The sequence below is a fragment of the Pseudorca crassidens genome, chromosome X (assembly GCF_039906515.1).
Source record: "Pseudorca crassidens isolate mPseCra1 chromosome X, mPseCra1.hap1, whole genome shotgun sequence".
Lineage (NCBI taxonomy): Eukaryota > Metazoa > Chordata > Mammalia > Artiodactyla > Delphinidae > Pseudorca > Pseudorca crassidens.
In genome coordinates this window covers 70,347,859-70,372,713 of record NC_090317.1, presented here as the reverse complement: position 1 = coordinate 70,372,713, position 24,855 = coordinate 70,347,859, and the positions used below count along the sequence as shown (strand labels likewise).

Sequence of the window (24,855 nt, the reverse complement as noted above, 5' to 3'; positions counted from 1 at the left end):
AGGCAAAGGTTCAGAGGAGAAAGAGCTTAAGGCTTTGCAAGAACTGTAGGTGACTTGGCAACAATGTCATGTGGAACTGTGGGTCTAGAATGGACTATAGGATTGGAAATAAGGCTGGAAAGGTAATCAAGTGCTCAATAAGGAAAGGTCCTGGATTCCATGCCATAAACTGTCTTCTCCATACTTAAGGTAAAAGAATTTCACTGAAAATTTTTAAGCATTGTTATTTCATGAAAAGATACAAAGTTTTAGATGCTTTTTCTAGTTTCAGTGTACAGAATGAATTAGGAGTGATCAAGATCATGGACAGAATTCAGTTAGAACATACTGTAATATTCTGAGTGAGAGATGATGGAGGTCTGAACTAGAAACATAGAAGTGGGAATGGAGAGAAGGGGGGACATTCTCATGATGTTATGGAGGTAAAACCAACAGGATTTCATGCTTAACTTATGTGAGGATTGATAGAAAATAATACCTACTTCTGCAAGAATTTAAGAACATAATATATGTAATTGTTCTACATGTGGGAGCTCAAAAAAATCTTAGTTTATATTTTAATTCTGTTTATACCATGGTATTTTATATACTCTGTTCTTAATTACAGGGATAATATTTCTTGTAATAATATAACATTTTTTCCATTTAACCTGAAATTGTTCTTATTACATATCTTAAGGGAATCTTCACTATATTTATAGTTAGTTGGATTCCTACAGTGATAGTTGTTAAGTGGCTTTTTCCATACATTACTACATTACCACTCTGGCAATGGTTTTCCCTGGTAGTTATTTAGCTCTCTCTCCCTCTCTCTTTTTCCCCTCTCCTCTCTTCTCTCCTCTGCCCCTTGCCCACCTCATTGTTTTCAGCTTATTTTCTCAGCAACAATGAGAGATTTTATATTAATTAGATCAAAGCAGAAGCCAGATCCCTCCTTGTACTGAACGTGGACTACCAATAGATATCCATTCCAGTGCACTGGGTCGGGGAGGGTATTTCTGAACCCCTTATATAATGGGATATACAAATATAAAAAATTTTAAAATATCATTTCTAGGAACAAATAACAGCAATCCATATCCTAATAGCATAAATCCTAAAAGCAAGGGTTTCTTTGTCCCTCAGTCCTTGCCAAATCTTCAAAGCTACCTTGACCTAGAAGGGGAGTCTATATGTTAGAATTAAATAGCATAAATAAGCTTATTTCTTCTACCAAGGCAGGGACTTTCTTTCCTTGCCTTTATGAGGTGTGCAAAAAATGTCTTGATTCTAAATTATTCCTTAAATACGATTCTGTTTCTTCCTTTAAAATCAACATTTCTGACCCTTGTCTTCATTTTTAAGTGTTAACTCACAGCCTGTTCTAGGCAAAGGAATACCAAATGCTTTTCCTGGGGAGGAAAAACAATTCAAGTGCAAAATTAGTCACCATAGAGTTGGACTTAATGGGGAAAACATAGGAACTACTTCAATATCCAAAATGAGGATACTCTTAAAAATATTCCAGTTCTGTACATGGAACTTTCTCCAGGATAGATCACAAGCTAGGCCACAAAACAAATATAAAAAATAATCAGGGAAATGCAAAACCGTAATGAGATATCACCTCACACCTGTCAGAATGTCTACAGTCAAATAGACAAGAAATCACAAGTGTTGGCAAGGATATGGATAAAAGAGAACCTTCATACACTGCTGGTGGGAATATAAATTGGTTTAGCTACAATGGAAAATAGTATGGAGTTTCCTGAAAAATTTAGAGACAGAACTACCATATGATCCAGCAATTCTACCCCTGGGCATTTATCCAAAGAAAACAATTCAAAAAGATATGTGTACCCCAATGTTCATAGCAGCATTATTTACAGTATATCTACAGTAGCCAAGATATGGTAGCAACCTATGTGTCCATCAACAGATGACTGGCTAAAGATGTGGTATATATATATATATATATATATATATATATATATATATATATATATATATATATACACACACATATATATAAAATATATATGTGATGGAATATTACTAGGCCATGAAAAAGAATGAAAATTTGCCATTTTCAACAACATAGATGGACCTAGAGGGTATTATCCTCAGTTATATGTCAGACAAAGATAAATAGTATATGTTTTTGTTTATATGTGAATCTAACAAATAACACAAATGAATAAATATCACAGCATAGAAACAACCTCACAGATACAGATGATGAACTAGTGGTTACCAGAGGGAACAGGGTGGGGGAGGAGCAAAATAGGTGAAGGAGATTGAGAGGTGCAAACTACTAAGTATAAAATAAATAAGTTACAAGGTTGTAATGTACAACACAGCAAATATAGTCAATATTTTATAACTTTTTATCGTGCATAATCTATAAAAATATCAAGTTACTATGTACTATGTACTATGCTATACACCTGAAACTAATATAATGCTGCAAGTCAACTATACTTCAGAAAAATTTCCAGTCCTATAAAATGATGGTGAATTGTAGAATAAAACTGAAGAGCCATAGATGTCTTAGGTATTTTCACAATATACTGAAAAGCAAATTATGGGATAAAATATGTCCATAATTGTTAAAAAAATGCTTATGGGTGGATCGTGAAAGCTTGTAAATATATAGAAAATAATATATCTGAAGTGGTTCTTATGTATATTTTAATGTATTTGATCTCATTTTTAAATGAAGTAATAAAAATATATAAATCATTTCAATTTCCTAAAACTTAAAAAAAATACTTTGGCCAAATTAAGGGGTATGTTAACTACCTGTTGATATAGGCTTTAAGGGAGAAACATGTGGCAAAAGATCAAGAAAAATATTTGACATGTCCATATATATCAAACCACAATTCCAATAGTAAGGAATAGAAAACAATAAAATATTCCAAGATATTCAGGTACACAGGTGTTCATCACAGAATTGATCTTACAAGTAAAAGTTCAGAACTATTTTAAACACAGCCCAAGGAAGCTTGGTTGTAGAAATTATAGCTCATCCCTGTGATGGCTTATTATGTAACAACAGAGCTAAAGGAGAATAATTATTTAGAAATATGGTCCCAGAGAACGATTATAGTGAAAATACACTTCAGTGAAACAATGCATACTTTATTATAAATATAAAGGTATGTAGATATTTATTTACTAGAAGTGTATTTTGTCAAGTACTGGTATTAGGAGTGATAATTCTTTTGCTATATTAAGTTACAAATATTTTCTATTATAATCATGTACAGACTGTATAAAATGTTTAAAATAAATAAAAACAAGAAAGCTCCTGATAAAATATTGAGTAAATGCAGAGATGATTGCAATACCAAGTACAGAAAATTATACACGTAATCCAGTTCCCCTTACAATATTGGTGCATCTTACAAATGTAAACGGATACTATCTTTATAGATGGCCATTTATTAATGCACTTCGCCACCAAACTGCCCATATCCTTTGATACTTAAATTTTCCTATCTGCAATATTTGTTTAGAAAATAATCTGGAAAGTCAGCGAGATTTGTGCACTATGATGCACTTGACAGCTCTGTTTGTATAAACAAAAATGAGCAACAACTTACATGTTCAACAATGAGGAAGTAGTTAAAATACATATACACACAAGCACAGAGATATAGACATGGATAAGTTGTCTGCTTTGTAATTTTTTCCTTCAATGAAGCTGAAATATTATTCTGACAATGGGAAAAAGGGCAGGAAGTGTACACATATATATCCACCTATTAAGTCATCAATTCAATGAAATATTAACAGCCAAAGAAAATATTTTTAAATAATCTTTAATGACATGAAATGAAGTTCAAGAGTATGTGTGTGTATAAATATACACACACACATTTAAGTGTGAAAAAGCAGGTATAAAAACAATATGTACATTATTATATACATACATGACATATGAATCAGAAAAATACTAGAGAGGTACAGCCAAAAATGTTGCAGGTAGTTCTTAGAAAATATTAGACAGGTACAGATGAAAATGATTCAGGGAGGTATGGGTGCTCATTAGGATTGATTACAGGTGACATTAATTTTCTTCTGTTAACTTGTCCGCTTTGTGATTTGTTTCCTGAAATGAAGCTGAATTATTTTTCTGAGAATGGGGAAAAGGGCAGGAAGTAGGCACAGGGGAAAAACAGTATTTAAATTCAGCAAAACAACCAAGGACAGTGAAATACCATTTGCAGCCCATCAAGCTGGCCAAGACACACACACACACACACACACACACACACACACACACACACACACACACACATCAATTACAGTGACCAGGAGACTATGCAGGGGTAATGGGCATACTCTTTTTACTAGCTGAGCTGGCTGGCATGAATGAAAATCGGTACAATGCTTATGAAGGGGCCATTTGGCAACACACAGGAAAAGTCTTTAAAATGTCCATATGTGGATCCTGCAAGTCCACAATTAAGATCATCAGGTATGCTTGTGAAGATTTGGCTTGACAAGGGAGAATTCACTCATTGCAGTATACACAATGCTGGGTTTAAACACAGGGAAAGAACTAGGCACCACCTGAATGTCCAACAATGCAGGAATGACTACAGAAATGTTAGGGTCCATCGATACACTCTTCAGGCACTGAAGATGACGGTTCTGAAGCCTGTTGAATAACATGGAAAGAAGTTCAATGGGTTGATTTTTGTTTGGTTTTAGTTTTTGAAAAAGCAGATTAAGAAACACCACATACATGAACCATTCTATAACAGTGTGTTAAAAGGGAAGGTGGGGTGGAGGTGAGGAAGGGAGGGAGAGAGGAGAGGAGAGAGCCTGGAAAACAGCACACGGAAATGGTAAAAGTGGTTGTCTCCCGGTAGTAAGGTCATGGGGAGCAATTACTCTCTTGGGTTTCCCTCATCTGATTTCCTTCTCCTTCCTGATGTTTCTACCATGAAATTGTATCACCTGTGCAATAAACAAAGAGAGAAAGTGCTTTTTAAACCAAACCACAAGGAGAAGACAGCCTTTAACCTGTCAAGTGGCACAGATTAGCAAGATTATTCACAGCACCCAAGGTGGGTGTGGGGGGAAGGGAGGGGAGAGGAGAGGTAGGGACGACAGGGGAGTGGAGAGAAAGTCAGAGAGAGACACAGAGTGAGAGGGACTGAGACAGGTGGAGGGAGGGAGAGATGGAGGGAAGGAAGACGGGGGTGGGGGGCGGGGGGGCGGTTGTGAGAGAGAGAGACCTGCACTCCCAATACAATACACTGCTGGTGGGTTAGGGGGGCAAAGGGTGGGGCTGTAAACCGGGTGGGAGCCAAGGTTTGGCTCTGCTGGCTGGCTCGCTCCTGGGATGTCTTCATCGCAAGGTGGCCTCCTCATCGGTGTCTTCCTCGAAATCCTTGACGTCAGCACTGGTGGACTGTCTGGCCCAGGCTCCCCTTTCGGCCTCTCGTTCCTTATGCGACTTGAATCTCCCAACGAAAATTTTGCGGTAGTTCAGGAACATGCCATTCATCGCATCAATGGCCCGCTCGGCGGACTCCTGCTTCTGGAAGTGCACGAACCCGTAGCCCTTGGGCCCCTTTTCGTCGCAGGCCACTTTGCAGGAGAGGATGTTGCCGAACGCCGAGAAGATGTTGTACAGCGCCTTGTTGTCGATGGTTTTGCCCAGGTTCTTGATGAAGACGTTGCCCACCCCGCTCTTGCGGAGCGAGGGGTCCCGCTGGGACCACATGATGCGAACTGGCCTGCCCTTGATGACATCAAAGTTCAGGGTCTCCAGGGCCCGCTTGGCGTCTACCGGTTGCTGGTAGTTGACATACGCATAGCCCAACGAGCGGCGGGTGATCTTGTCCCTGCAAATGCGGATGGAGAGGATGGGCCCGGCTGGGCTGAACTTCTCGTACAGCATTGCCTCCGTCACCTCAGGGTGCAGGTCGCCCACGTACAGCGAAGCCATAGGAAAGTCCGGATTCCCCCCTGAGCCCCCGCCCATCTCCGCATCAGCATCCGCGGCGGCCACCGCCGCCGCCACCTCCGCATCTGCATCCGCATCCGCCTCCGCCTCCGCCTCCCCCAAGGGGGGCGTCGCAGCCTCTGCCGCCGCGGCGGCTTCGGCCACACTGGCCTCCGCCACGGCTACTGCCGCTGCCGCCAGGGAGGCCTCCGCCTCCTCCTCCGCTAGGGCTGCCGCCGCCTCCCCCAGGGTGACCTCCGCCACTGCCTCCTCCACTGAGGCCTCGGCCTCCAACTCAGCCTCCACCTCTGCTTCCGCCTCCGCCACGGAGGCCTCCGCCACCGCTTCTGCCACGGTCGCCGCCGCAGCCTCCGCCGCCGCCGCAGCCGCCGCCGCCACCGCCGCCGCCACTGTCGCCGCTGTCGCCACGGTCGCCGGTGCCCCCGGGCCGCTGCCGCGACCTCCCTTCCCGCGAGCTGGGGGGCGGAGAGGCGGGAGAGGGCAGGAGGGCGGGTGGGCGCCGGAACCCGGGCCGGGGGCGCGAGCGCGAGCTGGGGCGGGGGACCCCGGGCCAGCCGATCTGGCGAGTCCCAGTCACCTGGTATGGCGAGCGCTGCCAGGAGCGCCCCGGTGCGAGTCGCAGCAGCCTGCAGCCCACTGCTGCTGCCGCCGCCGCTCGGTCGTGGGCTAGCGTGCGGGGCGCGGGCGGGCGGCGTGTGGTGGGGGGCGGGGGGTGTTGGCGTCTGTGGTCCGGGCAGCTGGGAAGGCTTCTGTCTCTTTGGTTCCCCCTGTGGCTGCTGCGGGGCTGCGGGGCCGCGGACGGTGGGAGGGGGCGGGAGCGGGAGGCTTGAGGTTGGGGGACGGGAGTGTGAGTCCTCAGCCTGTCGGATCGGCTGGATGTGTTTGAAGAGGAAGCCAGGGAAAGGGCTCCATGTGGACCGAGGGAATCTGGGTTAGATTTAGGGAGTTTTGTTTTATCCTTCCTCTCCCCATAGAACATTTAAATGATTAAATCAAGCACCTTGCAAGAGAAGGTGGGTGGCGTTGAGAATACACTTGCCCGGCCTAAACAAACCCAAGAAAATGGTTTTCTCACGTTCAGGGGTTCTCCCCACCTCAAGGCACACACGCTCTCCAGCATCACCGCCACCAAGGCGGCAACTCTTACTCTGAGCTGGAGCTGGGGCAAGTGAGGCAAGCTCCCACTGCAGCCTGCTGACCCATTTTCTCAGAGATTCCTCCCCCTTTTCGGGCTCTTTCCCTCCTCTGCAACACTTGCAGAAGAGGAAATAAAGAACACAAGAACACGTATTCATTCATCCATAATGCCATGCCACAAATATTTATGGAGCCATTGCCGGTCCCTAGGGATATACAGGGGTCCAGGAGGCAAGAGGAAATAGACCAGTCAACTCCCAAGGTTGACCTTGGGAGTGGACAGTCTGGACTAGAAACCCTGTCCCTGCTCCAGACTATGGGAGAACTAGGGACCTGGGGTTCTTCAGCCCCCACCACCCCCCAACTCCTCCCACCCATCCAAGTCTCAATTCATGCAGCCTGGAAGCGGGGGAATCAAGAGCACCCTGTCCTTAGTGCTGTCCTCCATGATAGGTGAGGTAAGCCAAATCAAGAGCTGGGGACAGGGCCTGGTCCAGAGCCAGGCACTAGTTTGCTCTTGTCTCTGCCCTCAAGGTGCTGAAGTTCCCAACGTGAACCAAGAAAGGCATATCCATGTTCAAAACAAAAGCAAAACCTGAAATCTCTCTAGAATGAGGTGTCTCATTCCAGTTCACCAGCTAGTATTTATGGAAGCCTTATCCAGTACTTGGCACTGGGGGCTCAGAGACAGGCAGTGTGGTAAGTGAGCAGTGAACGTTGATGTGTTGGAGGTGTGGGGCAAGGTGAGGAAAGGTGAGCAGAGTGTATTGTGGGAGCAGAGAGGCCACACAAGCCCAAAAGCTGAGGGGATAGGCAAGTGAGCAACCATTAGAGTAGAGGGCAACAGAGGCTAGAGTCCCACTTCTTCCAGAAAGGAGGACCCAGCCACTAACCATTCCTGGTAGGAATCAAGCAAGGCAGCAAAGGAGACAAAACCCCCAAGGCAAGCTCTGAAAGATGAGTAGCAGTCCACCACATCGAAGCAGAAGGGAAGGCACTCCAGACAGAGGCATCAGTCTGTGTCCAAGGCTCTGTGGCATGCTAGCACATGCATGGTCACTTCTGGTCATGCCTAATAATCTGGTGTGGACAGAGCTCATGATCTTCAAGAGTATATGGCAGGAGATGGGGCTGGAAGGTGTGGGGGGCCCTGAAAAGCAAGCTAAGGTGCTTGGACTCTATACCCAAGCTCACGGGGCCCACTCAGTACATTTAAGGAGGGACTCGGTATGATCAGATCTTTAGAAAGAGTACAAACTAAACATTAACACAGAAAGTAGTTAAGAGAGTAGATCTTAAAAGTTCTCAGTACAAGGGGAAAACAAAGTGCAACTAACTGAGGTGATGGATGTTTATTAAACTTCTTGTGGTAATCATTTAGCGATGTGTACCTATATCAAATCATTATGTTGTACACCTTAAACTTATACGGTGTTATATGTCAATTATATCTCAATGAAACTGGAGAGAAACCCATCAATACACATGTAAATGCACGCACACACACACACACACACACACACACACACACACACACATGCCCCTGAGACAGAGCTGATAGAACAAAAAGAAGACAGTCAGTTGTGACCAGTTCCAAAAGAGTCAGAACAACCATTCCCTCCGTCCCTCCTTTCCTTCCATAAATAGGGGTTTCACATTTACCATGAGCCAGGCATTGAACTGTGGACTTCGGGGTCAGATATAAAAAATGATCAAGCCATAGTGCCTTTCCTCACTCCACTAAAGCTCAGGCTGCCCATACAAATAAGAGAAATGCCAGCAGAGGGCTATATGTACTATGTGATTGGACTATGGTGGCCATGGAGTTTCATCTGCCCAGCACATATTCTCACCTCCCCCTCACTCCCACCCATCCACCTTCCTTGGGTAAATAAAGCTGTTTTCTGTGGTGGCAGTGTTGGCTGGACCTGGGCAATTGCACATCATAGAACAACCCTGAACCTTCAGAACTGACTGGGTCACCATGGGGTGTGAGGCAGTGAGAACTTTCTCATCGCTGGCTGGAAAGCATCCCAAGATGGCTGAGAAGCAGACATACAGACGTGTGTCTCGCCAGCTTGCAAAGTCTAGCCCTCTGCCCCTAGACAGGGTGTCAGCAAAGGGCAGGGACAGAGACTTAGGAAAAGCCTGCTGTGCTGCTGGTGCCTTGACCAAGGTGGTCACTGTCACCGCTCTTAGGAGCCATCTCCTGAGGGTCTAGGTTGCTTGTAGGCAGGAGGCAGATGAACTTTGCCTCACCATTCCAGGTGGCCACCAAGAGGGACTTGAGGAGGCAGCGGCCAAGAGGGGAGCCATGATTGCTGGGAGGTAAGGGATGTGGGGATGACGAGAAGAGCTTCTTGGCCCATTGTCTGGAGACAGAAGTGACAAGAGGGACCAATTCAAGGACCAGGAGTCAACAAGGTCTCTTCCTCTGGCTTTGACTTCCAGCCCACAGAGCAACAGAAATCTGTAGGAGAAAGAGGTTCAGCAAAGTCATGCTGTGGCCAGTGAATCCACAAACCTGTCAAACCAGAAGACAATCCCCAGGCCCTTGACCCTCCAGCAACAGGAAGAAGGCTACTACAGTGACAAGGAGAGCAGCTGGGGAATGCTCTCCAAGTCCTTTCTCACAGAGGCTTCTCTGGGGTTCCCGTCTCCTTTTTTTCAGTTCCTGGTCACATCTGCAATCAAAAGTGTTCTGACTACTGGTTGCTATGATTGAGGCAAAAGTGAAGAGCCCTGTGGAGTGTCAGCAGAGGGAGGGAGAGGTCCCTTTCTTGTGGGAGGAAGTGTTACTCATTTTATTCACTCGATGATTCAACAAGTATTTATGGAGGGCTACCTTGTACCAGGCATTCTTCCAGGCAGAGAGCCCCTGCATCCAAGGAACTTATCTTCTAGTGGCGAAGACAGACAATAAACATGGCAGAAAATGTAAAAGCACTTAAAGGTTGCTGCAAATGCCCTCAGGGAAATAAATGAGATGATTTGGTACATCTTACCTAGAACCCAAGAGAAGTGGCAAAGGTCAGGGATGGCCTTTCTGAGGACAGTGATGTGTGGCCAGTCCTGCTGGAAAACAGGGGGAAAACCTGCCTAGCAGGGAGAACTGCAATTCCTCTGGCCTTGTGACAAAAAAGAGGGGCACTGGAGCCGCAGAAGAGATGCCGGTGTAGCTGGAGCCCAGTGAGAGAGGGGATGGAGGGAACAAAGGACAGTGTAGTGGTGGGAAGGAGCCATGATGGAGTTTGGTTTTCACTCAAAGAGCTCTGGGGAGCCAAAGAGAGAATTGAATCAAGGGAGTGCCATGATCTAATTATATTCAGTAATTTCTCTCTGGCTGCTCTCTGTGGAAAAAACTACAAGTGGGCAGGGCACAAAGCAAAGCACGGAGACCAATTCGGGCCCTCTTGCAGTAGCCCAGTTGGGAGATGGCAGTGGCTTGGCCCAGACTGGCAGCACGAATTTAGAGAATAGTGCATGGGTTCACGTGATATTTTGGAAAGAGAACAGACAACACTTGCTGGTGGATTGAAGGCAGTTGGTGAACAAACTTAAGAAATGAATGATTACTATGAGAGTCTTTTCTTGCAAGTCTTGGTCATGGAGGTGTTATGTATAATCACAGAAAATACGGAGAGTGGATGTGATAGATTTGGACAAGGGAGAAAGACAGTTGGGGATGTGTGTCAAGAGTTCCAATTTGCACATGTTACGTGTCTGAAGTCTGGAAAAGTCTGCTCTCCATGTAGGCTGCAGAAACAGAATTATCAAGACAACAGGACACAGATAGTATTCAAAGCCACAAGACTGGGCAGAATCACCTAGAGAGAGTACTGTCAGGAGAAGAAAGTGCAGGGCTATTCCCTGAGACATGCCAACATGTAGAAGTTGAGTTGAGGATAACAAGCCAGCAGAAGAGATTGAGAAGGACTGGACGGTAAACGGGCTGGCCCTAAACCTGACTCCTCTCCAGGGCCGTGCGGGGTCCAGCCTCAGTGTCCTTACTCGGGTCCTGCTTTCAGTGCTCCTGGCTGTATGTGCATGGGACTTGGTTTAAAACGGGAGGACAACAAGGACTTTGTGTGCTAAGGGTTAGATTTCTCTTTCTGTTCATTTCAAGGTGGAGCTTTAAGGAGATAGGTTCAGATACAGAGACATTCAAAGAGTGTTTGGAGCCGGCCCTTCTCTTCCCATTTCATATGGCCCACCTCCTTCTTCCTATCAGGAGGGAGTAATAGAAAGGAATGGGGATGCGGTTCAGAGAGCAGGAGAAAAGAATAGAAAATAATGGAAGAAGGTAGGGGATGGGGGTGGGTACCAGCGGGGAGAGGGACAGATCAGCTCTACAGGTAAAAAATGAATCAAAACACTGAAAACAGGGATCTACATAAAGAAGTCTCTTCCTATGAATTTCTCGTTGACATAGCTGTAGGAAGGATGCTCAGGGGAATAGAGAATGAAAACATACATGTATTTTGTAGTAGGTAAATTTATTTTGTCAATTCACACTGCCCCCAAACTCCCCCGAATGGAAATAATCTTGACATACAGGCCAGAAAAAATAGCAGCCTTAGACTTTTATTTAGGAAGAATTGGAAAGTGTTTGGGTGTGTGCCCCTGTTATTTAACAAATAAGAACAATGATTATTAAATTGTCTTGAATAAATACAGCACATTTAGCAAATGGTCCTTTGGATCCTTATAAAGTGAAGAGTTAAGGGAGGCAGAGATATAGGGCAGGGAAGGAATGAGAATTGAGTCAATAGACATAAGAGCCCCAGGACATCAGGATATACACACATGAGCATGTTTATCACCTAAGGATTCACACTGGGCAAACTAGGATACAAAGCAAGCACTCATCAACTGGGGAATGACTGGAGACATTGTGGCACAGCCATTCCATGGATTATTATGCAATCATTACCAAGCACGAGTTATGTCTATAGGGTCTGATTTAGGGGGACCTTCAAAATATGCTATTATTAAGTGAGGAAAGCAAATTGCAGAGAGGGGACAGTATATGGTCTCATTTGCATGTTGGGGGTCAGGGCACGGGAGGGAAGATAAGAGGTTGTGATCCCATATTTATTTGTATGCCTACTTGACATTGCCACCTGGATGTCTCATAGGTATTTCATCCTTAAATGGCATCACCATGCACTCGGGTATTCAAGTGAAATAAAAATGGAGAGCACCCTTATTTCCTTCCTCTCCCACTCCCACATCTTCCTCTGGACGCTGTCTCATCCTTCAGCCACTCCTATCACCTCTACCTCCCAAACACCACTTGAACCTCTCCAACTTCACTGGAGTCCACCATTAAGCCTCTCATGGGATCCTGCCAAGCCTCCTAACTGTTCTCCCACTTCCACCAAACTTCCTTGTCCATCCAGTTGCCAGACTGATCTTTCAGAAAAATGAATGGTGCCTTTTGCCTCCCCTACTCAAAACCCCAGAAGGCTTCCCACTTCACTTGGACTAAAAGGCAAACTCCTCAACATGACTTAAATATAATGAGCTGCATGACCTGGCCCTTGCCAACCTCCCCATTCTCACCTTTCTCTATCCTGGTCATTGTGGGCCTTCATAGAATACTCTGACTACTCCATCATCCAATCTCCATCCTTCCTGCGGGCTTTCACCTACCTCAAACTGTCTTTCTCCATCTTTTTAAAATCGTTAACAGGTTTTTAAACATACAAAATATTATAGTGGGTCACAGAACATGCCCCCAAGTACACATCACTCAAACTGAAAAAAATAAAACATTTGTCCTATTTTTGTATCAGTTGGTTAGATTTTTAGGATAATAAAAAAACACAAAATACAGCTACCATCCCCTTTGGAGCCCGCCCCCCCAATCCCATTCTCCTTGCCACCCCGCATAGGGCACAAACCTTGGTTACTTCTGGGTGTGATTAAAGGCAGGATACAAGTAAGTCCTCAGTTTCTCTCTCTAATTTCTTTTTCTCTCTCTGTCTCTTTTCCCTTACTCCTTTCATGAGAATTTCTCTGACCCTTTGCTATTTGTCTCTCAGAAACAGACAGGGTCCACAAAAGGGAACATGATTGGTGATATTTGGGCTCAGGATGGTCGTGAGAAATGAAGAAGCCTATACTCCTAGCAGTCCTTGTATGTTCCTGGATTCCTGGGCTTAAATTCCTCAAAGAACATGGGCCTTGGAGTCAAGTGGACTCTCTTGTAGGCAGAGTTCCAGAGCAAAACACTTAACCGCTCTGAGCCTCGGTTTGTGCTTTGAGTATGAATTTCAGAAATTGTAATTAAGGTTCTTAGGAATTTTTTAAATAACAAGTAGTTTTGCCCAACCCTACTTAGGAACCAAGAACAGAGGGCTGACTGATGGTTTTTACATAGAATTTCAGATACTTTTCTCTCTGGGAACCAATTCTCCTCCCAATGTATGCTTAAAACTTTAATGACCTTCTTTGTCATAATCTTAGGCAGTTTACAGGCATGACCTTATAAAAATATACCGTAGGTATATCCCCAGTCCATGACTTACTAGCTATGCTTACCTTGGTCAAGTTGCTTTGCCTTTTTTGTTTGTTTCCTTAGCTTTGGAGTCCTCATCTGTACAAAGGGATGCATATTTGTAAGGACAAAAAGACGTGATAATGTTTGGAAAATGCTTTTCACAGTGCCTGGTATGCATTCAGTGCCCAACACAAGGGACTCCTTATTAATGTCAGTTCCCTCTGTCCTGAGTATATCCTTGTTCAGCTGGTTTTTGAAGGCCCAGTGTCTCTCCTTTCTGGTGTCCAAGGAAGCTTGGCACTTTCTCTCTAACCAGGAGCAAGGTGTCAGTTCAGAGGGAGTCTGATCCTCTGGGTTATATCCCAGGTTATGGCTGGATTTTACTCTAGGCAAGTGCCTGATTCTCCGGCCTGAACTCACCTAACTTACACTCGCATTCAGGTTTTCCTTCGTTCTCCTGACCTTAGGACCTTTTTTTGACCCATTTATTTATCTTCCCTGAGATCCAAGGACCTTGCAAGTCAACACATGAAAGAATGCCATTTTCTGTACTCAAGATACCTCCCTAGAAGATTTGATAATACTGTCTCATAGAATGGGGTGTTGAGTCAGGAGTTGAATTTTCCCTCAGCTGCTATTCATCCCTTTGAGCACCCTTTTTTGGGACCATATGGGAGATAAATTACTATGAGGCAGTACGTTCCTTCAAGTTCTTTCCTATAGGACACTTGAATGCATTTTCACGTGTTCATGATGTCTCTGGAACTCTCCTACCAACATTCATGATTGTGCTAAGACACATTCATGGGTTATTGGCATATGAGTAGCTGATCTTCATTACCATGAGTTGCTGAGCAATTTAAGTTTTCACTGCGTATAATAGATGTAAGATGAAATCTCCTTCCATGTGGTAAAGCCTTGGTAAAGTCACGATGATTAGCTTTGGGACCTCCTTCCATACACACCATCTTTTAGAAACCATGCTCAAAAATAAAAATTGCTCTTACTGAAAGGAAGTCACGCACATGGTAAATAAAATAGTGGTGACCAGAAAGTACAAACGAGCTTGTGATAAAAGGCAAAGGTCTGACACCCCATCACTTCCCACTCCCCAGTTGTGCTTCCCAGGGTAGATCATTTCAATAATTCCCGCTTGCACTGTTTTGGCAGTTACCGTATTACAGCTAAATAAAGTGCTTAATCTGCTATTTCACATCATCCATCAACTTTAGCCATCATCAAGTGACCACATTCTTCTTACAGAAGAGAATTTAACTCATTCACTGTGTCTTCATTCTGCCCTCACTTTCTTTCTCTCAGATTTTATACTTTCTTTTGATTTTTAGTTTCTCTATTGATGACTCTAGTAACTTTAAATAATGTACTTAACCCTCAGTTCCTTGCATACACCTTAGTCACTTTAACTTTTCTTTTCTTTTTCTATAAAATGAGGATATTACCACTTCTATCCTTCCCTTCCTTCAATCTCTCTTCCTCATTTCTACATCCTCTTCTTACCAGGTTCATTATTATTTACATCCATTTTTGGAAACCTAAAAAACATTTTCTGCTTTGAAAAGCAGTACAAGTTCTTTTACTTTTTAATGAATCTCTAATAATTTTGATCATAGGTCCACATTTCTTCACTGAGTGTAGGTTGGACCAGAGAAGGAGATTAAATCCTGGTGTCAAGTCCAAATCCTCTCTATATCTTTATTCCAGTCATTTCTGAAAGGACTGCCAAATTTGAGTTTGACTTATATGTGATCTATGCATCAAACATTCTCTCTCTCTCCTTCTCTCTCTCTCTCTCTCTCTCTCTCTCTCTCTCTCTCCCCCCCTCGCTCTCTCTCTCTCTCTCTCTCACACACACACACACACACACACAAACACCCATACAATTAAATGGTTGCCAGGCAATTGATCATTAAACCACTTAATCTTATAACAATTTATAAAATGGGTGTCCTTATAATCTCTATTTTATACCTGGGAAAATTTGGTAGCAAGGACCTAAATAACAGGCAAGGTCTCATATAGTGTAAGTGGTAGAGCCTGGAATTGATTCAAAGGCAGGCAGTCTTGTTCCAGAATTGGTCCTGGTGACCACCATGTTATTCTACAATAAGTTTCTCTCTTTCAGTTTATCAGAATCTGTAACTATTGACAAATTAACCCATGCTGTTAAAACAGGTGGAACAGCTCACAGATGTATGAATAGTGGTTGACAATCAATCACCCTACTTTCAAAACCCCCACCAATCCCAGACATCAGAGGTTACAGAGAACAAAGTTACCTGATTGATTTTTTTTAAAAACTTTCCTCAGGTTCATAGAAATCTCTAAAAGCAGACTGACCCTATCCTGAGTAGATATTCTTTTATTTTGTCAAAAAAAGATTACAATTTTCTGTGACTTGCTACATTCACAGAGCAGGTTAACACACGTAGATTAAATTAATTTTGTTATATTAAAATCTGCACTAGGGGAAAAACTGGAATTTATGCAACAATGCCCTGATTGCTTCAAGTGTTTCATTTAAAATTTTTGCAGACAGGAAGAAAAAAGTCATTTTTACATTTACTCTCCTTTCTGTAGTGCATCTTTTTATTCTCAGCCTGCTTTTAAGTATTTAAACGTGTTTTTGTTTTTAAAGCAGTTAATTAATGGTGTGCATTAGTGACATTTTTTTTGTTATTATTTTTTTTACATCTTTATTGGAGTATAATTGCTTTACAATGGTGTGTTAGTTTCTGCTTTATAACAAAGTGAATCAGCTATACATAAACATATATCCCCAAATCTCCTCCCTCTTACGTCTCCCTCCCACCCTCCCTATCCCACCCCTCTAGGTGGACACAAATCACCGAGCTGACTTTCCTATGCTACGTGGCAGCTTCCTACTAGCTATCTATTTTACATTTGTAAGTGTATGTATGTCCATAGCACTCTCTCACTTCATCCCAGCTTACCCTCCCCATCCCCGTGTCCTCAAGTCCATTCTCTAGGTATCTGTCTTCATTCTTGTCCTGGCCCTAGGTTCTTCAGAAACATTTTTTATTTTATTACTAGATTCCGTATATATGTGTTACCATACGGTATCTGTTTTTCTCTTTCTGACTTACTTCATTCTGTATGACAGACTCTAGGTCCATCCAACTCACTACAAATAATTCAATTTCGTTTTTTTTATGGCTGAGTAATATTCCATTGTATACATGTGCCACATCTTCTCTAACCATTCATCTGTCGATGGACACTTAGGTTGCTTCCATGTCCTGGCTATTGTAAATAGAGCTGCAATGAACATTATGATGCATGACTTTTTTGAATTATGATTTTCTCACTGTATATGTCCAGTAGTGGGTTTGCTGGATCGTATGGTAGTTCTATTTTTAGTTTTTAAAGGAACCTCCATACTGTTCTACATAGTGGCTGTATCAGTTTACATTCCCACCAATAGTGCGAGAGGGCTCCCTTTTCTCCACACCTTCTCCAGGATTTATTGTTTGTAGATTTTTCGATGATGGCCATTGTGACCAGTGTGAGGAGATACCTCATTGTAGTTTTGATTTGCGTTTCTCTAATGATTAGTGATATTGAGCATCCTTTCATGTATTTGTTGGTAATCTGTGTATCTTCTTTGGAGAAATGTCTACTTAGGTCATCTGCCCATTTTTGGATTGGGCTGTTTGTTTTTTTGATATTGAGCTGCATGAGCTGCCTGTATATTTTGGAGACTAATCCTTTGTCAGTTGCTCCATTGGGAAATATTTTCTCCCATTCTGTGGGTTGCCTTTTTGTCTTGTTTCTAATTCTGTGCAAAATGCCATTGGTAGTTTGATAGGGATTGCATTGAATCTGTAGATTGCTTTTGGTAGTATAGTCATTTTCACAGTGTTGATTCTTCCAGTCAAAGAACATGGTATATCTCTCCATCTGTTTGTATCATGTATAATTTCTTTCATCAGTGTCTTATAGTTTTCTGCATACAGGTTTTCTGTCTCCTTAGGTAGGTTTATTCCTACGTATTTTATTCTTTTTGTTGCAATGGTAAATGAGAGTGTTTCCTTAATTTCTCTTTCAGATTTTTCATCATTAATGTATAGGAATTTTATATCCTGCTACTTTACCAAATTCATTGATTAGCTCTAGTAGTTTTCTGGTAGCATGTTTGGGACTATCTATGCATAGCATCGTGCCATCTGCAAACAGTGACAGTTTAATTTCTTCTTTTCCGATTTGCATTCCATTGATTTCTTTTTCTTCTCTGATGGCTGTGGCTAAAACTTCCAAAACTATGTTGAATAATAGTGGTGAGAGTGGGCAACCTTGTCTTCTTCCTGATCTTAGTGGAAATGGTTTCAGTTTTTCACCATTGAGAACGATGTGGGCTGTGGATTTGTCATATATGGCCTTTATTATTTTGAGGTAAGTTCCCTCTGTGCCTACTTTCTGGAGGGTTTTTATCATAAATGGGTGTTGAATTTTGTCGAAAGCTTTTTCTGCATCTATTGAGATGATCATATGGTTTTTCTCCTTCAATTTGTTAATATGGTTTATCACATTGATTGATTTGCGTATATTGAAGAATCACTGTTTTCCTGGGGTAAACCCCATTTGATCATGGTGGATGATCCTTGAATGTGCTGTTGGATTCTGTTTGCTAGTATTGTGTTGAGGATTTTTCATCTATGCTCCTCAGTGATATTGGTCTGTAGTTTTCTTTTTTTGTGACATCTTTGTCTGGTTTTGGAATCAGGGTGATCGTGGCCTCATAGAAGGATTTAGGGAGTGTTCCTCCCTCTGCTATATTTTGGAAGAGTTTGAGAAGGATAGGTGTTAGCTCTTCACTAAATGTTTGATAGAATTCACCTGTGAAGGCATTCGGTCCTGGGCTTTTGTTTGTTGGAAGAATTTTAATCACAGTCTCAATTTCAGTGCTTGTGATTGGTCTGTTTATATTTTCTATTTCTTCCCAGTTCAGTCTCGGGCAGTTGTGCTTTTCTAAGAATTTGTCTATTTCTTCCACTTGTCCATTTTATTGACATAGAGTTGCTTGTAGTAATATCTCATGATCTTTTGTATTTCTGCAGTGTCAGTTGTTACTTCTCTCTTTTCATTTCTAATTCTATTGATTTGAGTCTTCTCTCATTTTATCTTGATGACTCTGGCTAGTGGTTTATCAATTTTGTTTATCTTCTCAAAGAGGAAGCTTTTTGTTTTATTGATCTTATCTATTGTTTCCTTCATTTCTTTATCATTTATTTCTGATCTGATCTTTATGATTTCTTTCCTTTGGCTAACTTTGGGTTTTTTTTGCTATTCTTTCTCTAATTGCTTTGGCTGTAAGGTTAGGTTGTTTATGTGAGATATTTCTTGTTTCTTGAGGTAGGATACTACTGCTGTAAACTTCCCTCTTAGAACTGCTTTTGCTGCATCCCATAGGTTTCGGGTCATTGTGTTTTCATGGTCATTTGTTACTAAGTGTTTTTTTTATTTCCTTTTTGATTTCTTCAGTGATCTCTTGGTTCTTTACTAGTGTATTGTTTAGCCCCCATATGTTTTTATTTTTGACAGATTTTTTCCTGTAATTGATATCTAATCTCATAGTGTTGTGGTCAGAAAAGATACTTGATATGATTATAATTTTCTTAAATTTGCTAAGGCTTGATCTGTGACCCAAGATACGATCTATCCTGGATAATGTTCCATGAGCACTTGACAAGAATGTGTATTCTGTTGTTTTTGGATGGAATGTCCTATAAATATCAATTAAGTCCATCTTGTTTAATGTATCATTTAAAGCTTGTGTTTTCTTATTAAGTTTCTGTCTGCATGATCTGTCCATTTAAGGAAGTGGAGTGTTAAAATCCCCCACTACGATTGTGTTACTGTCAATTTCACCTTTGTATGGCTGTTAGCATTTTCCTTATGTATTGGGGTGCTCCTATGTTGGGTGCATAAATATTTACAATTGTTATATCTTCTTCTTGGATCGATCCCTTGATCATTTTGTAGTGTCCTTCCTTATCTCTTGTAATAGTCTTTATTTTAAAGTCTATTTTGTCTGATATGAGAATTGCTAGCCCAGCTTTCTTTTGATTTCCATTTGCATGGAATATCTTTTTCCATCCTCACACTTTCAGTCTGTATGTGTCCCTTCATCTGAACTGGGTCTCTTGTAGACATTCATTCAGTCTATGTCTTTTGGTTGGAGCACTTAATCCATTTACATTTAAGGTATTTATTGATATGTATTTTCCTATTACCATTTTCTTAATTATTTTGCGTTTGTTACTGTAGGTCTTTTACTTGTCTTGTGTTTCCTGCCTATAGAAGTTCCTTTAGGATTTGTTTTAAAGCTGGTTTGGTGGTGCTGAATTCTCTTAGCTTTTTCTTGTCTGTAAAGTTTTTAATTTCTCCACCAAATCTGAAGGAGATTCTTGCTGGATAGAGCAACCTTGGTTGTAGGTTTTTCTCCTTCATCACATTAAATATGTACTGCCCCTCCCTTCTGGCTTGCAGAGTTTCTGCTGAAAGATCAGCTGTTAACCTTATGGGGATTCCCTTGTATGTTATTTGTTGCTTTCCCCTCGCTGCTCTTAATATTTTTTCTTTGTATTTAATTTTTGACCATTTGATTAATATGTGTCTTGGCATGTTTCTTCTTGGATTTATTCTGTTGGGACTCTCTGTGCTTCCTGGACTTGAATGACTATTTCCTTTCCCATATTAGGGTAATTTTCAACTTTAATCTCTTCAAATATTTTCTCAGTCCCTTTCTTTTCCTTTTCTTCTTCTGGTACCCCTATAATTCGAGTGTTGGTGCATTTAGTGTTGTCCCAGAAGTCTCTGAGACTGTCCTCAATTCTTTTCGTTCTTTTTTCTTTAGTCTGCTCTGTGGTAGTTATTTCCACTATTTTATCTTCCAGGTCACTTTTCCGTTCTTCTGCCTCAGTTATTCTGCTATCGTTACCTTGTAGAGAATTTAAAATTTCATTTATTGTGTTGTTCATCATTGTTTGTTTGCTCTGTAGTTCTTCTAGGTCCTTGTTAGACGTTTTTTGTATTTTCTCCATTGTATTTACAAGATTTGGATCATCTTTATTATCATTACTCTGAATTATTTTTCAGGTAGACTGCCTATTTCCTCTTCATTTGTTTGGTCTAATGGGTTTTTTCCTTGATCCTTCATCTGCTGCATATTTCTCTGTCTTCTCATTTCACTTAACTTACTGTGTTTGGGGTCTACTTTTCACAGTCTGCGGGTTCGTTGTCCCCGTTGTTTTTCGTGTCTGCCCCCAGTGGCTAAGGTTGGTTCAGTTGGTTGTGGACCCTTCCTGGTGCAGGGGATTGTGGCCTGTGTTCTGGGGGATGAGGCTGGATCTTGTGTTTCTGGTGGACAGGACCACGTCCAGTGACGTGTTTTGAGGTGTCTGTGACGTTATTATGATTTCAGGCAGCCTCTCTGCTAATGGGTTGAGTTGTGTTCCTGTCTTGCTAGTTGTTTGGCATAGGGTGTCCAGCACTGTAGCTTTATGGTCATCGAGTCAAGCTGGATTTTTGCATTGAGATGGAGATCTCTGAGAGAGCTTTCGCCTTTTGATATTTTGTCGGGCTGGGAGGTCTCTGGTGGACAAATGTCCTGAACTCAGCTCTCCCACCTCAGAGGCTCAGGCCTGACACCCGGCCAGAGCACCAAGACCCTGTCAGCCACACTGCTCAGAAGAAAAGGGAGAAAAAATAGAAAGAAGGAAAGAAAAATAAAGTTATTAAAATAAAAAAGTATTATTAAAAATAAAAAGTAATTAAAAAAAGAAGAAAAGAAGGGAGCAACCAAACCAAAAACCAAATCCACCAACAATCACAAACACTAAAAACTATACTTAAAAATAAAATAAAGACAGAACCCTAGGACAAATGGTAAAAACAAAGTCATGCAGACAAAATCACACAAAGAAACATACACACTCATAAAAGGAGAAAAAGGAAATATATATATATATATATATATATATTAGAAAAAAAGGAACACAGCAACGAAAGCAATAAACAAATGTACCAGTGATAATAAGCTCTAAATACTAAACTAAGATAAACATAAAACCGGAAACAAATTAGATGTAGAAAGCCAACCCCAAGTCTACAGTTGCTCCCAAAGTCCATCACATCAATTTTGGGATGATTCGTTGTCTATTCAGGTATTCCACAGACGCAGGGTACATCAATTTGATTGTGCAGATTTAATCCCCTGCTCCTGAGGCTGCTGGGAGAGATTTCCCTTTCTCTTCTTTGTTTGCACAGCTCCTGGAGTTCAGCTTTTGATTTGTCCCCGCCTCTGCTTGTAGGTCACCTGAGGACGTCTGTACCCCACCCAGACAGGACGGGGATAAATTAGCAGCTGATTAGGGGGCTCTGGCTCATTCAGGCCAGGGGGAGGGAGGGGTACGGAATGCAGGGTGAGCCTGTGGCGGCAGAGGCCAGCATGACATTGCAGCAGCCTGAGGCACAACGTGTGTTCTCCTGGGAAAGTTTTCCCTGGATGATGAGACCCTGGCAGTGGCATGCTGCACAGGCTCCCGGGAGGGGAGGTGTGGATAGTGACCTGTGCTTGCACACAGGCTTCTTGGTGGCTGCAGCAGCCGCCTTAGTGTCTCATGCCCGTCTCTGGTGTCCACCCTGATAGGCATGGCTCACGCCTGTCTCTGGAGCTCATTTAGGCGGTGCTCTGAATCCCCTCTCCTCGCACACCATGAAACCTCTTGCCTCTTTGGCAGCTCCAGACCTTTTCCCGGACTCTCTCCTGGCCAGCTGTGGTGCACTAGCCCCCTTCAGGCTGTGTTCACATGGCCAACCCCAGTCCTTTCCCTGGGATCTGACCTCCAAAGCCCAAGCCTCAGCTCCCAGCCTCCACCCACCCTGGTATGTGGGCTGACAAACCTCTCAGGCTGGTGAGTGCTGGTTGGCACCAATCCTCTGTGCGGGCATCTCTCTGCTTTGCCCTCTGCACCCCTGTTGCTGAGCTCTCCTCCGTGGCTCTGAAACATCCCCTCCACCCACCCACCATCTCCGCCAGTGAAGGGGCTTCCTAGTATGTGGAAACTTTTCCTCTTCGCAGCTCCTTCCCAGAGGTGCAGGTCCCACCCCTATTCTTTTGTCTCTGTTTTTTCTTTTTTCTTTTCCCCTACCCAGGTACGTGTGGAGTTTCTTGCCTTTTGGGAAGTCTGAGGTCTTCTGCCAGCATTCAGTAGGTGTTCTGTAGGAGCTGTTCCACATGTAGATGTATTTTTGATGTATTTGTGGGGAGGAAGGTGATCTCCACATCCTACTCTTCCACCATCTTGAAGCTATCTCCTTAGTGAGACTTTTATTCTGTATCCCTCTTGGAATTCATAGGCCTTCTTGGAGCTGTGGGTTAATAGTTTTGCCTCATATTTGGAACATTTTCTACCATTAAATGCTCAAATATTTTTCTGTCCCTTCCTCACTTCCTCTTTTTTCTTCAGTGACAACAATTGCATGTAGGTTTGGTGACTTGATGTTGTCCCACAGGTCAAGGAGGCTCTTTCTGTTTTTGTTTGTTTGATTTTTAAATGCTTTATTGAGGTATAACTGACATACAAGAAAATGCACATGTTTAAAGTACACAATTTGATATGTTTGGCACTTGACCCATGAAATTATGTCCAGAATTAAGAAACAATTCCTTGTGCCCCTTGCAACCCCTCCCCCTGATTCTCCCTGACACTTCCCTCCCCACCACCAGGAACAAACACTATTACTTTCCATTTTCTAGAATTTTTCACAACTTATGATTGTCACACACACACACACATGCATGCACGCACACGTGCACATACATCATGACATGAACTTTTCTTGGTCTGGCTTCTTTCAATCAGAGTAATTATTTTGAGATTCACCCATGCATCAGTAGTTCATTACAATTTATTGCAAACTAGTATTCCATTTTGTAGATGTACAGCCGTTTATTTATGCCTTCACCTGCCGACAGACTTTCTAATTTTTGGTTATTGCATATAAAGCTGCCATGAGCATCCATGTAGAACTTTTGTGTGGGTGTATGGTTTCATTTGGCTTTGGTAAATACCTAGGAATGGAAAGGCTGTGTAATATGGTAGGTATGTATTTAACTTTTCAATGAACTACAAAAATAGCTTTGCAAAGTGGTTGTGCATTTTACATTTCCATAGTGGTATACAATGGTTCCAATTCCTTCAAATCCTAGCTCATACTTGCTATGGAGAGTCTTTTTAAATCTTAGCCATCCTAAGAGTTGTGTAGTGCTATCAAATTGTGGTTTTTAGCTGTAACTCTCTAATGACCAGGGATGTTGAACATGTGCTCATGTGCTTATTTCCCATCTGTGGATGAATGGTGAAGTATCTGTTCTAGTCTTTTGTCCACTTTTAACTCGGTTGTATGTATTCTTAATATTGAGTTTTGAAAGTTCTCTCTATATGTTCTGGATAACTGCCCTTGATCAGATTTATTTATGTTCTTTCTGAGAATACTTGGCCCAACACAAGGTCAGAACAGGTTTTCTTCTAAAGCTTACCTTTAGGTCTGTCATCCATTTTGAGTCCATTTTTGCTGATATATAGTAAGAGATATTAATGCTCATATTTGAGGGATAGGAATATCCAACGTTGCTAGCACCACTTCTTGAAAAGACAATCCTTTCTACACTGAACTGCCTTTCTAACTATGTCAAAAATGAGTTGTCCTTATGCGGGTGGGTTTAGTTCTGCATTATCTATTCTGTTCCAGTGGTCCATTTGTCCATGTTCATGCCAAAATCACAGTGTTGTGATGACTATCGCTTTACAGTAAGTCTTGAAATAAGGTACTGTTAACTCTCCAAATTTGTTCATCTTTCTTAAGGTTATATTGGCTGCTTCTGGTCCTTTGTATTCCCATGTGAAATTTAAAATATTCTTGAAATTTAAAATTTCTACCAAAAAAAGATCCCTTCTGGAATTTTCAGTGGGTTTGTGTTGAGTCAATTTGGGAAGAACTGACATGGTAACTACATTGAATCTTCTGAACAATGAGCATGGAATATCTCTCCATTTATTTAAGTCTCCTTTGATTTCTCTCAACAGCAGTTTCACGGCATATAGCTTGAAGGTGTTAGCCCTGAGTATCTCATATTTTCTGTTGTGGTTATACATTTATTTTAATTTCTCACTGCCTGGTACGAGTACACACAAATACAACTAAG

The 24,855-nt window shown here is 42.2% G+C and overlaps 1 protein-coding gene across 1 annotated transcript; it reads right to left on the bottom strand.

Annotated features, from left to right (window-relative positions):
- Positions 1 to 3,156: 3,156 nt before the first annotated feature.
- PABPC1L2B (poly(A) binding protein cytoplasmic 1 like 2B) lies at positions 3,157 to 6,533 on the bottom strand. The gene has a single exon (XM_067722855.1). It carries the CDS (start codon positions 5,981 to 5,983, stop codon positions 5,345 to 5,347), a length of 639 nt encoding a protein of 212 aa, XP_067578956.1. The 5' UTR covers positions 5,984 to 6,533; the 3' UTR covers positions 3,157 to 5,344.
- Positions 6,534 to 24,855: the final 18,322 nt, after the last annotated feature.

Coding starts and splice junctions, on each gene's coding strand:
- PABPC1L2B (XM_067722855.1), bottom strand. CDS start 5,983: ATGGGCGGGGGCTCAGGGGGGAATCCGGACTTTCCTATGGCTTCGCTG.